General features: G+C 34.8%; 1 protein-coding gene across 1 annotated transcript in view; it reads right to left on the bottom strand.

Moving 5' to 3' along the window:
* Positions 1–2,635: 2,635 nt before the first annotated feature.
* Positions 2,636–19,732, bottom strand: part of ITFG1 (integrin alpha FG-GAP repeat containing 1) — a gene marked incomplete at its 5' end in the record, with an annotated part of 260,202 nt that continues 243,105 nt past the window's right edge. The window contains 4 exons of the mRNA XM_079722990.1: positions 2,636–2,795; positions 5,437–5,554; positions 9,781–9,863; positions 10,428–10,552. Coding sequence (XP_079579116.1) covers positions 2,736–2,795; positions 5,437–5,554; positions 9,781–9,863; positions 10,428–10,552 — 386 coding nt within the window. The 3' untranslated portion in view covers positions 2,636–2,735. The remainder of the gene's footprint in view (positions 2,796–5,436; positions 5,555–9,780; positions 9,864–10,427; positions 10,553–19,732) is intronic.

Below are 19,732 nucleotides of genomic sequence, written 5' to 3'. Positions count from 1 at the left end.
GTACACACATTAAAAAACACAAAACAAAAAACCAATTACAACAGTAATATCAAAAATCACTGATCACAGGTCACTATAACAAATATAATAATAATTTAAAAATTTGAAATATTACAAGAATTACCAAAATGTGACATAGAGACATGAAGTGAGCAAATGCTGTTAGAAAAATGGCACCAATAGACTTACTAGATGCAGGGTTGCCACAAACATTCAATTTGTAAAAAACGCAATATTTGTGAAATGCAGTAAAGCGAAGCACAATAAAACGAGGTTTGCCTGTGATTATTATCTTCAAAATGGTTACTAAGTCTTAATTACTCCTCCTTGTTACCAAAAGGAGAAGGATTATAGAAGTAAAGATCAGTGGAAGAGAGTCAAAATGTTGTTGTCACTGCAATGGGAACGGGAGGGAAGAAAAGAACCAGCATTTATCAAGTACTTTCTATGCACATATTGCTACTTAAGACTCAAAATAGTTTTTTAGGGTATCACTCAGTATCCTTGTTTTACAGATGAAGAAACCAGAGCTCAAAGAGGCAAAGTGACTGACTAAAAAGTCACAAAATGGGAGAGTTAGGCCCTGAATCCTGATTAGTTTGACCTCGAAGTCTTGTGCTTTTTTCCACTACAGTATTCAAAATTAATATAAGGATCTTTGTACAGCTGGCCCTTGAACAATGCGGGTGCTGACCTTCTGCGCAGTCGAAAATCTGAGTATAACTTTCCTGTTGGACCTCTGTATCCGAGATTCTGCATCTGTGGACTCAACCAACCGTGTACTACTATAGTACATATTTATTGAAAAAACCCATTTATAAGTGGACTTGTGCAGTTCAAACCCATTTTGTTCAAGGGTCAACTGTATTTGATTCTCAATGTTGTGACACATTTTTCACCTGCTGCCCCTTAATGAATGACATTCATGTTGCATTGAAGTTTAGTATCAAGATATAGGAACACAGTATAAAGTCACTGATTGTATTGGGTTAGCCAAAAACTTCGTTCAGATTTTTCTGTAACATCTTAAGGGAAAACCGGAACGAACTTTTTGGCTAACCCAATATTTTTGGTCCTCATTAACATTTTATTTGCCTATAACACTATTCCTTGTAGACTCTGACTACAAGCGAGTTTTACAACTCATGCTATTATCAGTTGATCGACACTAAACCTACCTGTCTTTAGGGACAGTGTAGAATAGTGCCTGGCACAGCATTGTAGGTTGATAAATGAATTTAACTGGATACCATAGTCAGGAGATGCCTATCTTGCCCTGATAGGCAAGTCACTTCTGTCCAAATCTGTGATTTAGACTTCATAACCTCTAAGGTTTATCATGGTCCAAAGTAATTATTTACACACTCACCAAAATTCTTTGTTTCAATACAGAATATTTATTAAGAAGACATATTAACATGCTTAGATACACAAAGTAAACCACTTATACACATGCCATTCTCAGTGAACTGTAAGGAAAAAAACCATGAAGAACAAAATTAGTTGCTTTCAGATAAGTATTTATGTTTTATAGCTATCATATGTCCATTTGCATATTAGGAAGTTATTAGCACTGATATATAAACTTTTTCCCAATCTTACATGTAACTTTTTGGCAAGGGGAAGTTCACAAAAATTTGCATTGAAGTCTGAATGTAAATTATAGACTCTTACAAGCTTTTGAGAATAGAAATGTGATTGAGATTTGCATTCCCAGATGCTATCTACAGCAGTTTCCTTTCAAGAAATCAAATGCTTTTCATTACCACATGGTAAGAATCAGTGTTCAAATGAAAATTATTAGGGCATATTAATTCTTGGAGGGTATTATGATATAATTTTCAGTTAATATAAACAAGCAATAAATCTTTATATAGAGTGTCAACACCAGGAATTTAGGTTGTCCAAAGACTATGCTTTCTACATGCCTGAAAATAAAATCCTATCAAGTCTAAATATATTTTGATAATTAGTTGTAGAAGTCTGTAAAAAATTATTTAATAATAATAAATAATGACAACTACCACTTATTGAAAATTTACTCTATGCTAGGCACCAAGCTGGGTACTTTGTGTACATCATCCCATTTAATGTATACAACACCTCAAGTGAGTAGTGTATTAGCTCTGTTTATAAACAAGAAAACTAAGGCTTAAGCAATTAGCCAAGTTCAAACAGCTTGTAAGTCATGTAACCAGGAGTTTAAGGCAAGTCTGACTGCGATTCCAAAGCCAGAGTACCCAATCACTATATTGTATACCATCAGTGAAAGACCCCCTGACATGCTATAATGAGGGTGAATGGTTAATAACTTTATCTCTGATACATTCACAGAAGTATAATTTGCATTGCTAGAATAATAAACAAGATGGATTCAAGTGGAAAACAAAAAACCCTGCTCATTTAAATATTTTTATTTACACGTGTCTTTTTCCATTATCATTATTATAATAAGATTATAAATACGTAAACACCTTAGTACATGCAACACATTCCACGAAGGAACAAAAATGTACAGCACAATTGAAAAAAGAACCCAAATTATTGTATATAAAATGCTTTAAAAAAAGACCTTGTAACACATTCAGACCATATTTATTTGAATACTTTCCAATAATTACCAAGGGATGTATCATTTATAAATAATAAAATCGCCTGTTTTTTTCTATAAGCCAAGTTTAGTATTTCAGTTAATCAAGTGAATAGCTGTTCCATTATGCACTACTAAAGGCAAGTCACATAGCATCAAAATGAAACCGATGGGCTTCTTGTCGTTTTTCTCTATCATCTGCTTTCTGAAAAAGAAATTTAGACTAGTTTATAAATGATAGGAAAATGTCAAGAAAAGATTAATTTAAAAAGTGGTTAATTAAAAAAATAAAAGCCCTGAGCAATTAGTAGGTAAAAGGTGTGATTTTATTATGTAATAATCTTATGAAATATTTTTATAGTTTACAGTAGCTATCTTATAATTAACGATCCTCTAAATTGAATTTAAAAAACCAACAAGAAATGTTCCTTAAAAGCTTAGTTTGTTATTTATTATTTACTTGAAAGTAGGAGTAAACATTAGACTTTGTAAGAATGGAATCAACTGTTACATTTTTCCCATTCTTAACACTGCTGAATCTAATTATATTAAAGTACATTAATTATTTTGGGGTTAACCTATTGATTTTGCATATATTTATTGATCCTCTGTTCCCAGCAAAGTACTGTGCTTGGAATTTTTTTCTTTGGCTGTGCTGTGCGGCATGTGGGACCTTAGTTCCCCAACCAGGGATCGAACCCGCGCCCCCTGCAGTGGAAGCGTGGATTCTTAACCACTGGACCACCAGGGAAGTCCCATGTGCTTGGAATTATGAGGGATTAGAAAACCCCTCACTTTTGTATCTTGTTCTCAAGGAACTTATTAAAGCCTAAAAAGAAAAAAGCAAAACATACTAAATAACTATTTCAGTATAAAAAGTGAAAAATGTTACCAATATTCTGAGATTACTTCTGGGTTGGCATGATGAAAGGCAAAGCTTTGAAAAGATAGTATTTATGGAAATGAAGAGGAGGGACATTCACTACAAGATGGGGGAAGAACAGGAACAATCCTGAGAAGTCTGGCAGGAGCATGGGATATGTGAAAGTAACTGATAAGAGAAAGACTGGAAAGGTGTATGGTAGAGTCACATGGAAGTACTATGTAGGCTATAGGCTAAGGGAGTTACACATTTTAGGCAGGGGGTGGTCACCAGAGGTTTTTGAGCAGAGGAGTGACATGATTAAGACTAAACTTAATGATGAGTAATCCAGCAGCAAAGTGCTAAATGGAGTGAGGGGGAGAGAATGGAATTTGGGAGGACAGGGGGTATTTAACAAGGAGCTGAACTAAAATAAAAGCACTGGTGTAAGGAATTCAGAAGTGGAGTCAGCTGCAGAGATTGCAGGGAGGCACAATGAGGAGGGCAACTGATTAAATCCTGTAGTGAGTAAGAAAGAAGAGAGACAGCTTTAGGAAACTGGTTTTAAGTTGCTTGCAAGCGATCTAGGTAGAGGTGTCACGGTGACAGTTGGAAGTGGGGGAGAGACCTTTAGAGAGAGATGAGGGCTGGGCATCTCTGAGGTAATAGCTCAAGCCACGATTTTAGATAAAACCGGCAGGGAAAGTATATAAACAGGGCCTAGGGCAGACACCGTGGCAGAAAGAGCAGCCAGCGTAGGTGAAAGACAAGTGGTCCAAGAGGTAGGAGACAAACCACAGTATCACAGACGGAGGCAGTATACAGATATGTATTTCAATCCGTATTTGTATTTAAAACTTCAGTTTTTAGCCACTGTATCATTATTGTAAGTCTACAATGTTTATACTGTAATTAGATCTCTTGTGAAATCAATAAAATTAATTTCCTTTCCTTCATAGGTCTAGAGTTGTGTAATATTTCATACTATGTTCTGACATTTCTAGACAAAAGTAAATAGTGTCACCTTTGATATTACCTCTTAAGTTGCAATTTAAAAATCAACTGAATATGTAACTTTATGTTATCATTTTTTGTATGAACGGAGTGTTTTTTTGAGAGACAAACCTATGAACATTTATTAGAACAATTAACATGTTCTCTTTTTCATAAGTTAAAACAGGTAACATAAAACAGATGGTAATTTTAGTTAACAAAAATGATTATCATGAGCATCACAATCTAAAGAGAATAGGTACAAAAAGGAAAACACTTTTGTGACACATAGAGCCCTTTTTGGAGAACATTATTGGAACCCACTAGTTATGTACTAAATATATATCCATATACAAGTAGAAATTAGCTTTTTAAATTTATATCTAAACTATGAATAAATTTATGTGATAGCCTTTTTCTCTCCTCATAAACATTATATAAAAACTACATTTTTGGAGTTTTGTTTTTAATTATTATTTAGGGTGTTATACTAAAGAACAGAAATCAGTTTAGTTTAGTGCGAAGAATACTTGATAGATGGAAAAGATGTTTATCACTTTGCTACTTCCCACCTACTCTCTGCTCTAATTTTTTATAAAGAGATAGCTGTTATTTCCAGAAAAAAATGTCCATGGCCCAATCAGTAAATAATGGACACAGGCTCATTTAAGAAATGATTATTATTTTCCAGGTCATTATGAAATCACTTCTAGTTACTTCTAATTTCGATATGCCTGTTGATTTGGGGGTGTTCACTTTATTACTTTTGTACAGTATCAAAGTTTTAAAATACATAGTCTGATTTGTAGGAATTGCTAAGAGACATTAGTAACTCAGGGGGATGAAAGAAATTATCATTAATAAGATGATATTATGGACAGAACTTGAAAAATCAGAAAATCTTAGTCATGTGAAAAAGTTTAAAATATAGTGTTTTTAAAGAGTAACATATTACTATTATAAAGTTAATGTTCCATTTAAATGAACAAACCTTTTCCTGCCAATGTAAAATGCCAATTATTGCCAAGATGAAAACACAGACTCCGATGAGAGCTATAGCAGTAAGTAGAACAATGTTACTTGGTGTAAGATACAGTTTGGCACTCCAGCTGTAGATGAAAAGAGAAGAGTTAAAATTATACATTTTAACTTAAAAATAACAAAATACTATTGAGACCAAAAAGCAAAAGAGCTTATTAATTAATGAATCAGTCCGTTCATTCATTAATTCATTCACCTATCTACCCATTCATCATAAATAAAACAAAAGCAATTAAAATTAAGATAGGGTTAAGAATACTGATGATCCAGCAGAGTTCAGATTTTTACTCCAAGAACTGAAATAGAGTAGAATTTTTGATGAGATGCTTTGCTATTTTTCTTTGCTCCTGTGAGAATTATTCTTAGGTAAACTTATCAAGGGTACTTTGGGCAATCTTAGACATTGTTTTTATGTCTTGTTTGACTTACTGAATTAGAAACCTTGAACTTTAAGGCTACATATTCACATGATTTTTGATAAGATTTCTATATTTATTTTTTGACCCCTGTTCACATATGTACTAAGACTAAGTAAAAGAACCATATGTCCAAGTAGGTGTAGATAGATGCTTGTACAAAATGTCATGTTGGAGGGTTTACATTATTACAATGACACTGAGACTTCTTACAAAATCACTTTTAGTTCCTCAGTGTTAATGGCAATATACAAACTTTAGCATAAATACAACTAGCTCTTTCTTCTAAAACAGTCCACATAATACAGCACTTGCAAACACTGAAAAGCCTAAAACTGAGGTCTATATTACCAACACTGTAGGTGGTTATATATAAAGAACTTTTTGTTCTCTCTGAAAATAGATAATGGATATATTTTCATTTTAAAAGTTTAATAAAGGTAAGATTATTCTGATAAATGGCAAGCACCAACTGACTTATTTTGGGATAATCAAAATTTACTGATCCATAAGTTAGCCTCTAGTCAATAAATCTCAAAATACACCTCAAACTAAAATCAATTTGGTTTTTATTATGTACACAAATTTGCAAAGAACATTTTTTTTCCAGAAAGATCAAGAGAAACGTGAAAAATGTTGAGCTTATGGAAGAAAGGCTATAACAGAATTTCCCAGAAATTCAAGAGTAAGAAAACCTTAAGAAACAAATACTGTTAATTAGTTGAGGTTAGATATTCTCAGCACCTTACCTCATATTTAAGAAAAGGTCCTTTCAGGAGATTTTTTTGGGTAGTTCCAATTTATCTATCTATCTATCTATCTATAAGTCTTTATTGAATTTGTTACAATATTGCTTCTGTTTTATGTTTTGGTTTTTTGGCCCCAAGGCATGTGGGATCTTAGCTCCCCAACCAGGGATCAAACCCGCACCCCCTGCATTGGAAGGCGAAGTCTTAACCACTGGGCCGCCAGGGAAGTCCCGGAAGTTCTAATTTAAAAAACCCATGAATAAAGGAATTTTGGTAAGAAAAACATCGAACAAAAGGCCAATACTCAGTTTCTTACTCAGAAGCAGTCATTCTTCTCAGTTTCTTACATATCCTTCCAGAAGTATTCTATACATATATAAACATATATGCATAGATATCTTCTTTATAAATCACAAATCATTGCTTATTATTCATAAGTGCATTTTCCTTTTATTATCTTTTGCTTTACCACTCTATTTTAAAAGATTATCATGATATTGCATGATATAGAAGTACTATAATTCATATAGTTTCTTGTACAGATTCATTTTGTTATAAATTTCAAAATTTTAATAGCTCATTAAAAAAGTCTGAACTCAGACCATAACTGTTTTTATTGATATCTTATTTCAAGCATAATGCTGTAATAAAGTTGTTTTCTTAAGTAGTTTGGTTCTAAAGCCCATAAATCCACCATAAAATACCTCCAGAGGTGTGCTGGTAAACTGGCTCTCTGGGGGGAAAAAAACCCCTGAGTGGCACTTGCCAATTTTCATGGTGTAAACAGTCCCATCATAGCTGATTTTAACGTGACCTCCCTGAACAGAAGTGGAAAGAGATGCACACAATCAGCTCATGAGGTGGCGTGAGCTGGTTCTAGCAAACCATCTAAAAATTTAATAAAGGACAATACAACCTGCACTTGTTATTTGTTGTCTTTTTGATGATGGCCATTCTGACAGGTGTGAGGTGATATCTTATTGTGGTTTCGATTTGCATTTCCCTGATGATCAGTGATGTTGAGCATCTTTTCATGTGCCTTTTGGCTACCTGTATGTCTTCTTTGGAAAAAATGTCTATTCAGATCCTCTGCCCATTTTTTAATAGATACAGTATGGGGATTCTTCAGAAAATTAAAAATAGAACTACCATATTATCCAGCAATTCTACTCCTGAGTATTTGCCCAAAGAAAATGAAAACATCAATTAGAAAAGGTACACGCACCCCTATGTTCACTGTGGCATTATTTACAATAGTCAAGGTAATGGAAGCAACCTAAGTGCCCAGTAATAGATGAAGGGATAAAGAAGATGTGAGTGCTCTCCCTCTCTCTCCCCCTCTCTCTACACACACACACACACACACACACACACACATTTATACATATACACATACACACAATGGAATATTACTTGGCTATAAAAAAGAATGAAATCTTGCCATTTGCCATTTGCAACAACATGGATGGACCTAGAGGGTATCATGCTAAGTGAAAAAAGTCAAACAGAGAAAGACAAATACTGTATGGTTTCACTTATATGTGGAATCTGGAAAACAAGACAAATGAACAAACATAACAAAACAGAAACAGAGTTATAGATACAGAAAATAAATAGGTGGTTGCCAGGGGGGAGAGGGATGAGGGGAGGAGAGGAATGGGTGAGGGCGATTGAGAGGTACAAACTTCCAGATGCAAAGTAAATGAGTCACAGGTATGAAATGTACAGTGTGGGGAATACAGTCAATAATTATGTAATATCTTTGGCGACAGACTGTAACCAGACTTAACCGTGGTGATCATTTTGAAGTGTTTAGAAACATCAAATCACTATGTTGTGTAACAGGAACGAACATAGTATTATAGGGCAGTTATATTTCCAAAAAGAAGTCATAGAAAAAGAGATCAGATTTGTGGTTACCAGAGGTGGGAGGTGGGAGGTGGAGGGGGAATTGGATGAAAACAGTCAAAAGGTACAAACTTCGAATGATAAGATAAATAAGTACTAGGGATGTAATGCACAACATGATAAATAGAATTAACACTGCCATATGTTATATATGAAATTTGTTAAGAGAGTAAATCCTAAGAGTTCTCATCACAAGGAAAAACGTATTTTTTTCTGTTTCTTTAATTTTGTATCTATGTGAGAAAATGGATGTTTACTAAACTTATTGTGATAATCATTTTTTGATGTATGTAAGTTAAATCATTATGCTGTACACCTTAAACTTACACAGTGCTGTATGTCAATTATATCGCAATAAAACTAGAAGAAGAAAAAAGAACAGTACAGGCTGTATTTTGAGAAGAAATGTAATAAGCCATTAGTTACATTTTAATAGGTTATTTTTTCATATTGACATCAGAGTAGCCTTAAGAACAAGTTATATTTTTCCCAATGAAATTTAAATGTTAATGAATACCTTCACCACCTACTTTTTGAAATAATGGAATCAACCTAATAATTTAAAGAAAAACAAACAGAGATAAAGATTTAGAATTAAATGCTATATTATACAAGGAACATGTTTTGCTAATAAGGATAAAAATACCTACCGTTCACTGAAAACTTACTATATGCTGGGTACTGCGTTAAGCATATTTCATCCTCATTCTTGTAAGGTAGGTATTTTATCTCCCAATTTCTACAGTGCAGAAATTGACCCTCAGAGAGAACAAAGGACTAGCTTCCAATCTCAGTCAGCTAGCAGTGGATCCGAGTTTCTAGCCTGGGTCTGCTGAACTTCAAAATTTGCGCCTAACAACTGTGGGATATATACCACTTCTCAAAGCATTTGCTAAAAAAGATCATTGCTTATAAAGTTCAGCAGCCTTAAATTTTAGAATTTATGGCGAGTAAACTGAAGACCAGCTTATTTAAGCAGAATATGTATAAATCCCTAGTTAGTTAACCTGCTGTTTTTCTAATAAGGTTTAGTTTGTTCTTGGTGAAAAATGTCAGGGACCTTTTGTGTAGGTATGTTTAGGCATTTAAAGTTTGCTGTAAGCAAATTAAGTCATGACACTCATGGGAACACAGCAGGAATAGAGAAAGTTTTTAAAAGATGTAACTATGATTCAGAGTTGACAGTATTTTTACCAAATTCAGTTCAAGCAAGGACATTACCTTCGAGGAACATTGTGAGGATATGGAATGACAATTAGCTGAGAATTTGGAATGATTGCGGTCCATTCTTGTTTCCGTATAGACTGGAAAAAGAATTTAAGAACATTTCACATTCAGTACACTTTAAAAACACAATAATTATTCTAAATAAATAAGAAAAAGCTTAAGTACTCTTTGATTAACTGAAATCCTAGGTATGGATTAAGCTGAATTTACATATACTAGGTCCCAAATAGGGCTCCTATCGGCAAAAGTTTCTCCATCTTTTCAGGGAAGGATTAAATTTCTGTCTCATGGATTCATTAATTTATTGAACACACTTATGTAGCAGGCACTGTTCAAAGTGCTATGAACAAATGCTGCTTTGGAGCTAAAATTCAAGTTGAGGTAGAGTCTGACAATAAACAAAATAAAAATATTTGGTACGTTAGATGGTGAGAATGATAAGGAGAAAAAGCAGGGAAAAGGAGGGGCAGGAAGTCTTAAGCTTTATTTCTTCAAATTATAATGTGCTCTATGGAAGACAAGCTTTGACTGGTCACTACCAATGAATTTTAAAAATTCTTTAAAGGGAATAAAAATATTTTACTTTAAATATTTGAATAGTAAATATTAAAAAATAGATTAATTATAAATTTTTTACTCACCTTCTCTCCAGATGGACGGGGAATACCAACATAAAGATGATCAAGAAAATTTGCACTTCGACCTAAACCAAGTACATTGTATGGCAGTTGGAGAGCTAAATGTGCTGACTGGCTAAGTTGTCCAGCTAAATTTATTAAAAAAAAGAAAAAAGAACAATACATCTCTGGAGACATTGCTCTCATCAAACATTAAAATGATAAATGTTACAAGTTTAGGTGCTAGAACTTATCTTTAAGGATAAAAATGTGAAATGAAATGCCCAGTTCATTATATTAATGATTCCTTTTTTAAACAGTAAGAGAGATAATTCACATCTCATAAACATTACCTATTTAAAGTATACAGTTAAGTGGTTTTGAGTATATTCAAAAAGGTGTTGAGCTGTAAGCACTATCAAATTTTAAAACATTTTCATCACCCAAAAAAGAAACTCCATACTCATTAGCAGTTATTCCTATTTCTAAGCCCTACACTTCCAGATATAGGTAACCACTAATCTACTTTCTTTATAGATTTGCCTATCCTGGAGATTCATATAAATGCAATCAAGCAATGTGTGCTCTTTTTATGAATAATGCTGCTGTGAACATTCACATACAAGTTTCTGTGTCAACTTATATTTTCCGAAATGGCTGTATCATTCTACATTCCCAACATTAATAGTTGAGGGTTCCAATTTTTCTAAATTCTAACACTTTGTCTATCTTTTTGATCATAGCCATTCTAGTGGTTATGAACTAGATCAAGAAAATTTGCACTTCGACCTAAACCAAGTACATTGTATGGCAGTTGGAGAGCTAAATGTGCCGACTGGCTAAGTTGTCCAGCTAAATTTATTAAAAAAAAGAAAAAAGAACAATACATCTTTGGAGACATTGCTCTCATCAAACATTAAAATGATAAATGTTACAAGTTTGTCATTGTGGCTTTCATTTACATTTACCTAATAACTAATGATGTTGAGCTTTCTTTTCATGTGCTTATTGGCCATTTTTGTAGTTTCCTTTTTAGGTCTTGAGGTTGGCTAGTGAGTGGTCTCTTCTTTCATTCTGGATTTTAGTAATTTGAGTCTTCTCTTTTTCTTGATCAGTCTAGCTAAAGGCTTGTAAATTTTGTTAATCTTTAAAAAACCCAACTTTTGGTTCAACTGGTTTTACTCTATGATTTTCTACTCCCTACTTGTTTCCTCTCACTATGTCCTGTCTTCTGCTTGCTTTGGGTTTAGTTTGTTGTTCTTTTTCTAGCTTCTTGAGGTAGAAAGTTAGGTTATTGATTTCAGATTGTTCTTATTCCTTAATGTAGGCATTTACAACAATAAATTTTCCTCTAAGAACTGTTTTTCCCTCTAAGAACTCCATATATTTTGGTAGGTTGTGTTTCTGTTTTCATTCACCTAAAGTATTTTCTAGTTTCTCTTGTGATTTCTTCTTTGACCCATTGGGTTTTTAGGACTGTGTTGTTTCACTTCCAGATATTTTTGAATTTCCAAATTGTTATTGATTTCTAATTATCATCCTGTTGTAGTTGGGGAACATACTTGGGATGATTTCAATATTTTTAATTTATTGAGGCTTGTTTTATGACCTAGCATACAGTCTGTCCTGGAGAATGTTCCATGTGTGCTTGAGAAGAATGCATATTCTGCTGCTGTTGGGTGGAGTGTTCTATACAAGTCTGTTAGGTTTAGTTGGTTTATAGTGTCATTTTCTCTTCTTTATTGATTTTTTGCCAAGTTGTTTAATACATTACTGAAAGTATTAAAATTGGGGTAATAAAGCCTCCAATTATTTATTGCTGAATTATCAATTTCTCTCTTCATGTATCTTGGGGGCTCTGTTGTTAGGTGTGTATGTCTTTGTAGTTGTTACATCTTCCATATGGATTGACCTTTTTATTATCATTATTAAAATGTCCTTCTTTGTCTCTAGTAACAATTTTTGTCCTAAAGCCCTAGTTTTATATATTAGAATGGTCACTCCAGCTCTCCTTTGGTTACTCTTTGCATGGTATAATTTACACCCCCTTTTTTTACTTTCAAGTTATTTGTATCATTGAATCTAAAGTGTTTCTCTTGCAGATAGCACCTAGTTGAGTCATATTATATTAGCCATTCTGCCAATCCCTGCCTTTTGATAGGAGTGTTTACTCCATTTACATTCAATGTAATTACTGATAAGGTAGGACTTTTGCCTGCCATTTGTTATTGGTTTTTCTATATGTCTTTTTAATTGTTCTATTCCTCCATTGCTGCTTTAATTCCATAGTTTCTTTTATTATATATTTTCTGAGCTATTTTCTTAGTGGTTGCCTGGGGATTGCAGTTAGCATATTAACTTAACAAAATAACAATACCTAGCACATACAACAACTTTCCTACAAAATCCTCCCTCCCTTGTAATACTGTTATTATACAAATTATATTTTTATATATCAGCCCATTAACACAAATTTATAATTATTACTTTATGTAGTTGTTCTGTAAATCACCTAGGAAATAAGAGGTTCTATTTGACAGAAATAGATAAACCATATTTTATACTTATCTATAGTTTTACAGGTGTTTTTTACTTGTTTGGGTGGATTCAAGTTATTGTCTAGTTGTCCTCTCAGTTCAGCCTTAAGGGCTCCCTTTAGTATTCTTGAAGTGTGTTCTTTTAGTGATGAATTCTGTTTTTGTTTATCTGGGAATATCTAAAATTCTTCATTTTTGAAGGATAGCATTGCCACATATAGAATTCTTGATTGACAGGTTTTTTTCTTTCAGCACTTAGAATGTATCATCCCTTTCTGGCCTCTGTGGTTTCTGATGAGAAATCAGCTGTTACTCTTGTTGAGGTTCTCTTATATGTCACGAGTTGCATTCCTCCTGCTGTTGTGAAGAGTCTCACTTTGTCTTTCTTTTTTTGACAGTTTATGTGTCTCAGTGTGGACTCTTTGAGTTACTTTGAGTTTCTATGTGCAGATTAGTGTTTTTCATCATATTTGGATGGTTTCAGCTATTATTTCTTCAGATATACATTCTGCCCCTTTATCTCTTTTTCTTCTAAGACTCACTTTATGCATATGATGGTATGATTGATGGTGGCTCCACAGGTTCTGAGGTTGTTCATTTTTCTTTCTGTATACTCTCAATTGACCTATATTCAAGTTTGCTGATTCTTTTGCCAGCTCAAATCTGTTGTTGAGCACTCTACAGAATTTTTCATTTCAGTTACTGTACTTTCAACTCCAGAATTTCTATTTGATTTTGAAAATGATCTTTACTTCTTTATTTATATCTTCTATTAGTGGGACATGGTTGTAATACTTACCTTTAGTTTTTTAATCCTAGTTTCCTTTAGGTCTTTGAACATGTTTATAATAGCCAATTTATAGGTTCTGTTAACTAAGTATAACACCACTGGGCACATTTTCTTTTATTTGCTTTTTTAAAAAAAATGTGTATGTGGCATACTTTCCTGTTTCTTTGCATGTTTTATAGTGTTTTTTGGTTGTTGTTGGAAAGTGGACTTTTTAGATAATATAACAGCTATGGTATCTCCCTCTAAGGGTTTGTTGGTTTTTCTTTTTGTTATTGTTGTTGCTCATTTGTTTAGTGACTTTCCTAGATGGATTCTATAGATTCTGTATTCCTTACAGTGCCTGCCACAAAGTTCTTTTATTTTCTTATTTTTAAAGTTCTTGTTCTAAGCCTGGTTTCCCAGGAGGCATATATGACTCAGTATAACTCAGTGGTCAGCTAATGACTGGCCATTAGATTTCCTTAAATATCTTGTCTGTATATCTTCCAACCTTTGTCAGTGGGATTTGTGTGTGAAGATATGCCTTCAAACTTCAGGCAGTTTACAAGATAGCCTTACCTTTCATTTCTTGCTTGAGCAGAGCCTCGAGGTAGCATACCCAAGCTAAGTATTTGAATGAGGTATTTTCCTTTCTACGCATGTTCTTAGACATCTAAGATGTACAAGAATATAATCTAGCCTTTCAAAGTTGTCTGTGGTTGTCTGGTGCCTCAGGGCTTCCTTTTATGTTTTGGCCAGGCTCTTGTTCACTATACCTTGGATTTTTCCAGCAGACTGCTGTTTTGGGTAATGTCTTAGAGGAATAGGCCTTTTTTTTTTTCCTGCTGGGTTGAACTCTGAGTCAAATCAAATAGCCTCAACATCCTGAGAAGGGAGTTTCCAAGGAGTTGCTAGTTTAGACGCATATTGACAGTGCTAGAGGGATGGGAATTTTAATGGACTCCAAAGTTCCATCCCGTCCACTGACTGTGAGGCTACTAGCTATTCATGGCTGCTGCACCATTCAGTAGAGAGCGGAGGTGGGATGTAAACAGCCCCAGGTTAAAATGCCACAGACCCTGTTGTCTTAAGTATCAGGAGTTCCTCTTGGATAGACAATGCTCAGAACATTCTGTGGCTTTGGTTAATTTCCAGAGTTCTGAAATGGTTAATGTTAGTTGTTAGGCCAGTACTTTTTGTTTGTTTGTCTGTTTGTTTTATGGGGAGGGAGGGGACAGCAGGTTCATGAAGTCCTCAAACTGGCATTCCAAAAATCAATCTCTCCCTATTATGGTTCACTTTAAAAGACTGTATTTATTTGCTAGATATTTGCTACATGATTAAACAGAATATTTAAATATTAACAGGGTTAGGGACTTCCCTGGAGGTCCAGTGGCTGGGACTCTGCACTCCCAGCACGGGGGGCCCAGGTTCAAATCCCTGGTCAGGGAACTAGATCCCACATGCTGCAACTAAGAGTTCACGTGCTGCAACTAAAGATACTGCATGCCGCAACTAAAAGGTCATGCCCATGGCGACAAGGATCCCACGTGCCGCAACTGAGATCTGGCACAGCCAAATTAAAAAAAAAAAATGACAGGGTTAGTTAATATCTACACATTTTAATATTCAGTGGGACTCTGCTAAACATCTACTAATGTTACCCAGATATATGAAATCATTGGAAAGTATACATACCTGATTTTTTATACAATTCTTACATTAGTAAGAGAAAGGTATAATGAAAAGGAACAGTGAATTTAGGGAGAGGCATTTTTAATAAAGTTAAACTATGTATGTAAAACTGTAAAGCTGCATGGGCTACAGAATTAGTTTGTCTCATAGACTTATGCTGATTGAATGATAATGCTTAAAAGAGTGCCTAAGATACAGTAAATGTTGTTAAACTAAATGTTAAATATGGCAGAAGCAAGAAGGACTACAATCCTGCAGCCTGTGGAACAAAAACCACATTCACAGAAAGATAGACAAGACGAAAAGGCAGAGGGCTATGTACCAGATGAAGGAACAAGATAAAACCCCAGAAAAACAACTAAATGAAGTGGAGATAGGCAACCTTCCAGAAAAAGAATTCAGAAGAATGATAGTGAAGGTGATCCAGGACGTCGGAAAAACAACGGAGGCAAAGATCAAAAAGATGCAAGAAATGTTTAACAAAGACCTAGAAGAATTAAAGAACAAACAAACAGAGAGGAACAATGCAATAACTGAAATGAAAACTACACTAGAAGGAATCAATAGCAGAATAACTGAGGCAGAAGAATGGATAAGGGACCTGGAAGACAGAATGGTGGAATTCACTGCTGCGGAACAGAGCAAAGAATGAAAAGAAATCAAGACAGTCTAAGAGACCTCTGGGACAACATTAAACGCAACAACACTTGCATTATAGGGGTCCCAGAAGGAGAAGAGAGAGAGAAAGGGCCCGAGAAAATATTTGAAGAGATTATAGTCGAAAACTTCCCTAACATTGGAAAGGAAAGAGCCACCCAAGTCCCGGAAGCGCAGCAAGTCCCATACAGGATAAACCTAAGGAGAAACACGCCGAGACACGTAGTAATCAAATTGGCAAAAATTAAAGACAGAGAAAAATTATTGAAAGCAGCAAGGGAAAAACAACAAATAACATACAAGGGAACTCCCATAAGGTTAACAGCTGATTTCTCAGCAGAAACTCTACAAGCCAGAAGGGAGTGGCATGATATACTTAAAGTGATGAAAGGGAAGAAACTACAATCAAGATTACTCTACCCGGCAAGGATCTCATTCAGATTCGATGGAGAAATCAAAAGATTTACAGACAAGCAAAAGTTAAGAGAATTCAGCACCACCAAACCAGCTCTACAACAAATGCTAAAGGAACTTCTCTAAGTGGGAAACACAAGAGAAGAAAAGGACCTACAAAAACAAAACCCATAACAAGAAAATGGTAATAGGAACATACATATAGATAATTACCTTAAATGTGAATGGATTAAATCATCCAATGAAAAAACACAGGCTCGCTGAATGGATACAAAAACAAGACCCATATATATGCTGTCTACAAGAGACCCACTTCAGACCTAGGGACACATACAGACTGAAAGTGAGTGGATGGAAAAAGATATTCCATGCAAATGGAAATCAAAAGAAAGTTGGAGTAGCAATACTCATATCGGCAAAACAGACTTTAAAATAAAGAATGTTACACCAGACAAGAAAGGACACTACATAATGATCAAGGGATCAATCCAAGAAGAAGATATAACAATTATAAATATATATGCACCCAACATAGGAGCACCTCAATACATAAGGCAACTGCTAACAGCTATAAAAGAGGAAATCGACAGTAACACAATAATAGTGGGGGACTTTAACACCTCACTTTCACCAATGGACAGATCATCCAAAATGAAAATAAATAAGGAAACAGAAGCTTTAAATGACACAACAGACCAGATAGATTTAATATTTATAGGACATTCCATCCAAAAACAGCAGATTACACTTTCTTCTCAAGTGCACATGGAACATTCTCCAGGATAGATCGCATCTTGGGTCACAAATCAAGCCTCAGTAAATTTAAGGAAATTGAAATCATATCAAGCATCTTTTCTGACCACAATGCTATCAGATTAGAAATGAATTACAAGGAAAAAAATGTAAAAAACACAAACACATGGAGGCTAAACAATACGTTACTAAATAACCAAGAGATCACTGAAGAAATCAAAGAGGAAATCAAAAAATACCTAGAGACAAATGACAATGAAAACACGACGATCCAAAATCTATGGGATGCAGCAAAAGGAGTTCTAAGAGGGAAGTTTATAGCTATACAAGCCTACCTCAAGAAACAAGAAAAATCTCAAATAAACAATCTATCCTTACACCTAAAGGAACTAGAGAAAGAAGAACAAACAAAACCCAAAGTTAAGAGAAGAAAAGAAATCATAAAGATCAGAGCAGAAATAAATGAAATAGAAACAAAGAAAACAATAGCAAAGATTAATAAAACTAAAAGCTGGTTCTTTGAGAAGATAAACAAAATTGATAAACCATTAGCCAGACTCATCAAGAAAAAGAGGGAGAGGACTTAAATCAATAAAATTAGAAATGCAAAAGGGGAAGTTACAACAGACATGGCAGAAATACAAAGCATCCTAAGAGACTACTACAAGCAACTCTATGCCAATAAAATGGATAACCTGGAAGAAATGGACAAATTCTTAGAAAGGTATAATCTTCCAAGACTGAACCAGGAAGAAATAGAAAATATGAACAGAACAATCACAAGTAATGAAATTGAAACTGTGATTAAAATCTTCCAACAAACAAAAGTCCAGGACCAGAAGGCTTCACAGGCAAATTATATCAAACATTTAGAGAAGAGCTAACACCCATCCTTCTCAAACTCTTCCAAAAAATTGCAGAGGAAGGAACACTCCAAAACTCATTCTACAAGGCCACCATCACCCTGATACCAAAACCAGACAAAGATACTACAAAAATAGAAAATTACAGAACAATATCACTGATGAATATAGATGCAAAAATCCTCAATAAAATACTAGCAAACAGAATCCAACAGCACATTAAAAGGATCATACACTATGATCAAGTGGGATTTATTCCAGGAATGCAAGGATTCTTCAATATATGCAAATCAATCAACGTGATACACCATATTGACAAATTGAAGGAGAAAAACCATATGATCATCTCAATAGATGCAGAGAGCTTTCAACAAAATTCAACACCCATTTATGATAAAAACTCTCCAGAAAGTGGGCATAGAGGGAACCTACCTCAACATAATAAAGGTCATATATGACAAACCCACAGCAAACATCATTCTCAATGGTGAAAAACTGAAAGCATTTCCTCTAAGATCAGGAATGAGACAAGGATGTCCACTCTCACCACTATTATTCAACATAGTTTTGGAAGTCCTAGACACGGCAATCAGAGAAGAAAAAGAAATAAAAGAATACAAATTGGAAAAGAAGAAGTAAAACCGTCACTGTTTGCAGATGACATGATACTATATATAGAGAATCCTAAAGATGCCACCAGAAAAGTACTAGAGCTAATCAATGAATCTGGTAAAGTTGCAGGATACAAAATTAATGCACAGGAATCTTTTGCATTCCTATACACTAATGATGAAAAGTCTGAAAGAGAAATTAAGGAAATACTCCCATTTACCATTGCAACAAAAAGAATAAAATACCTAGGAATAAACCTACCTAGGGAGACAAAAGAGCTGTATTCAGAAAACTATAAGATGCTGATGAAAGAAATTAAAGATGATACCAACAGATGGAGAGATATACCATGTTCTTGGATTGGAAGAATCAATATTGTGAAAATGACTATACTACCCAAAGCAACGTACAGATTCAATGCAATCCCTATCAAATTACCAATGGCATCTTTTTTTTTTTTTGCGGTACGTGGGCCTCTCACTGTTGTGGCCTCTCTCGTTGCGGAGCATAGGCTCCTGACACGCAGGCTCAGCAGCCATGGCTCACGGGCCCAGCTGCCCTGCGGCATGTGGGGTCCTCCTGGACTGGGGCACAAACCCGTGTCCCCTGCATCGGCAGGCGGACTCTCAACCACTGCCCCACCAGGGAAGCCCACCAATGGCATTTTTAACAGAACTAGAACAAAAAGTCTTAAAATTTGTATGGAGACACAAAAGACCCCGAATAGCCAAAGCAGTGCTGAGGGAAAAAAACGGAGCTGGAGGAATCAGACTCCCTGACTTCAGACTATACTACAAAGCTACAGTAATCAAGACAGTATCGTACTGGCACAGAAACATAAATATAGATCAATGGAACAGGATAGAAAGCCCAGAGATAAACCCACGCACCTGTGGTCAACTAATCTATGACAAAGGAGGCAAGGATACACAATGGAGAAAAGACAGTCTCTTCAATAAGTGGTGCTGAGAAAACTGGACAGCTTCTTGTAAAAGAATGAAATTAGAACATTCCCTAACACCATGCACA

The sequence above is a fragment of the Hyperoodon ampullatus genome (assembly GCF_949752795.1).
Source record: "Hyperoodon ampullatus genome assembly, chromosome: 18".
Classification (NCBI taxonomy): Eukaryota; Metazoa; Chordata; class Mammalia; order Artiodactyla; family Ziphiidae; genus Hyperoodon; species Hyperoodon ampullatus.
This window is presented reverse-complemented; position numbering and strand designations above follow the sequence as displayed.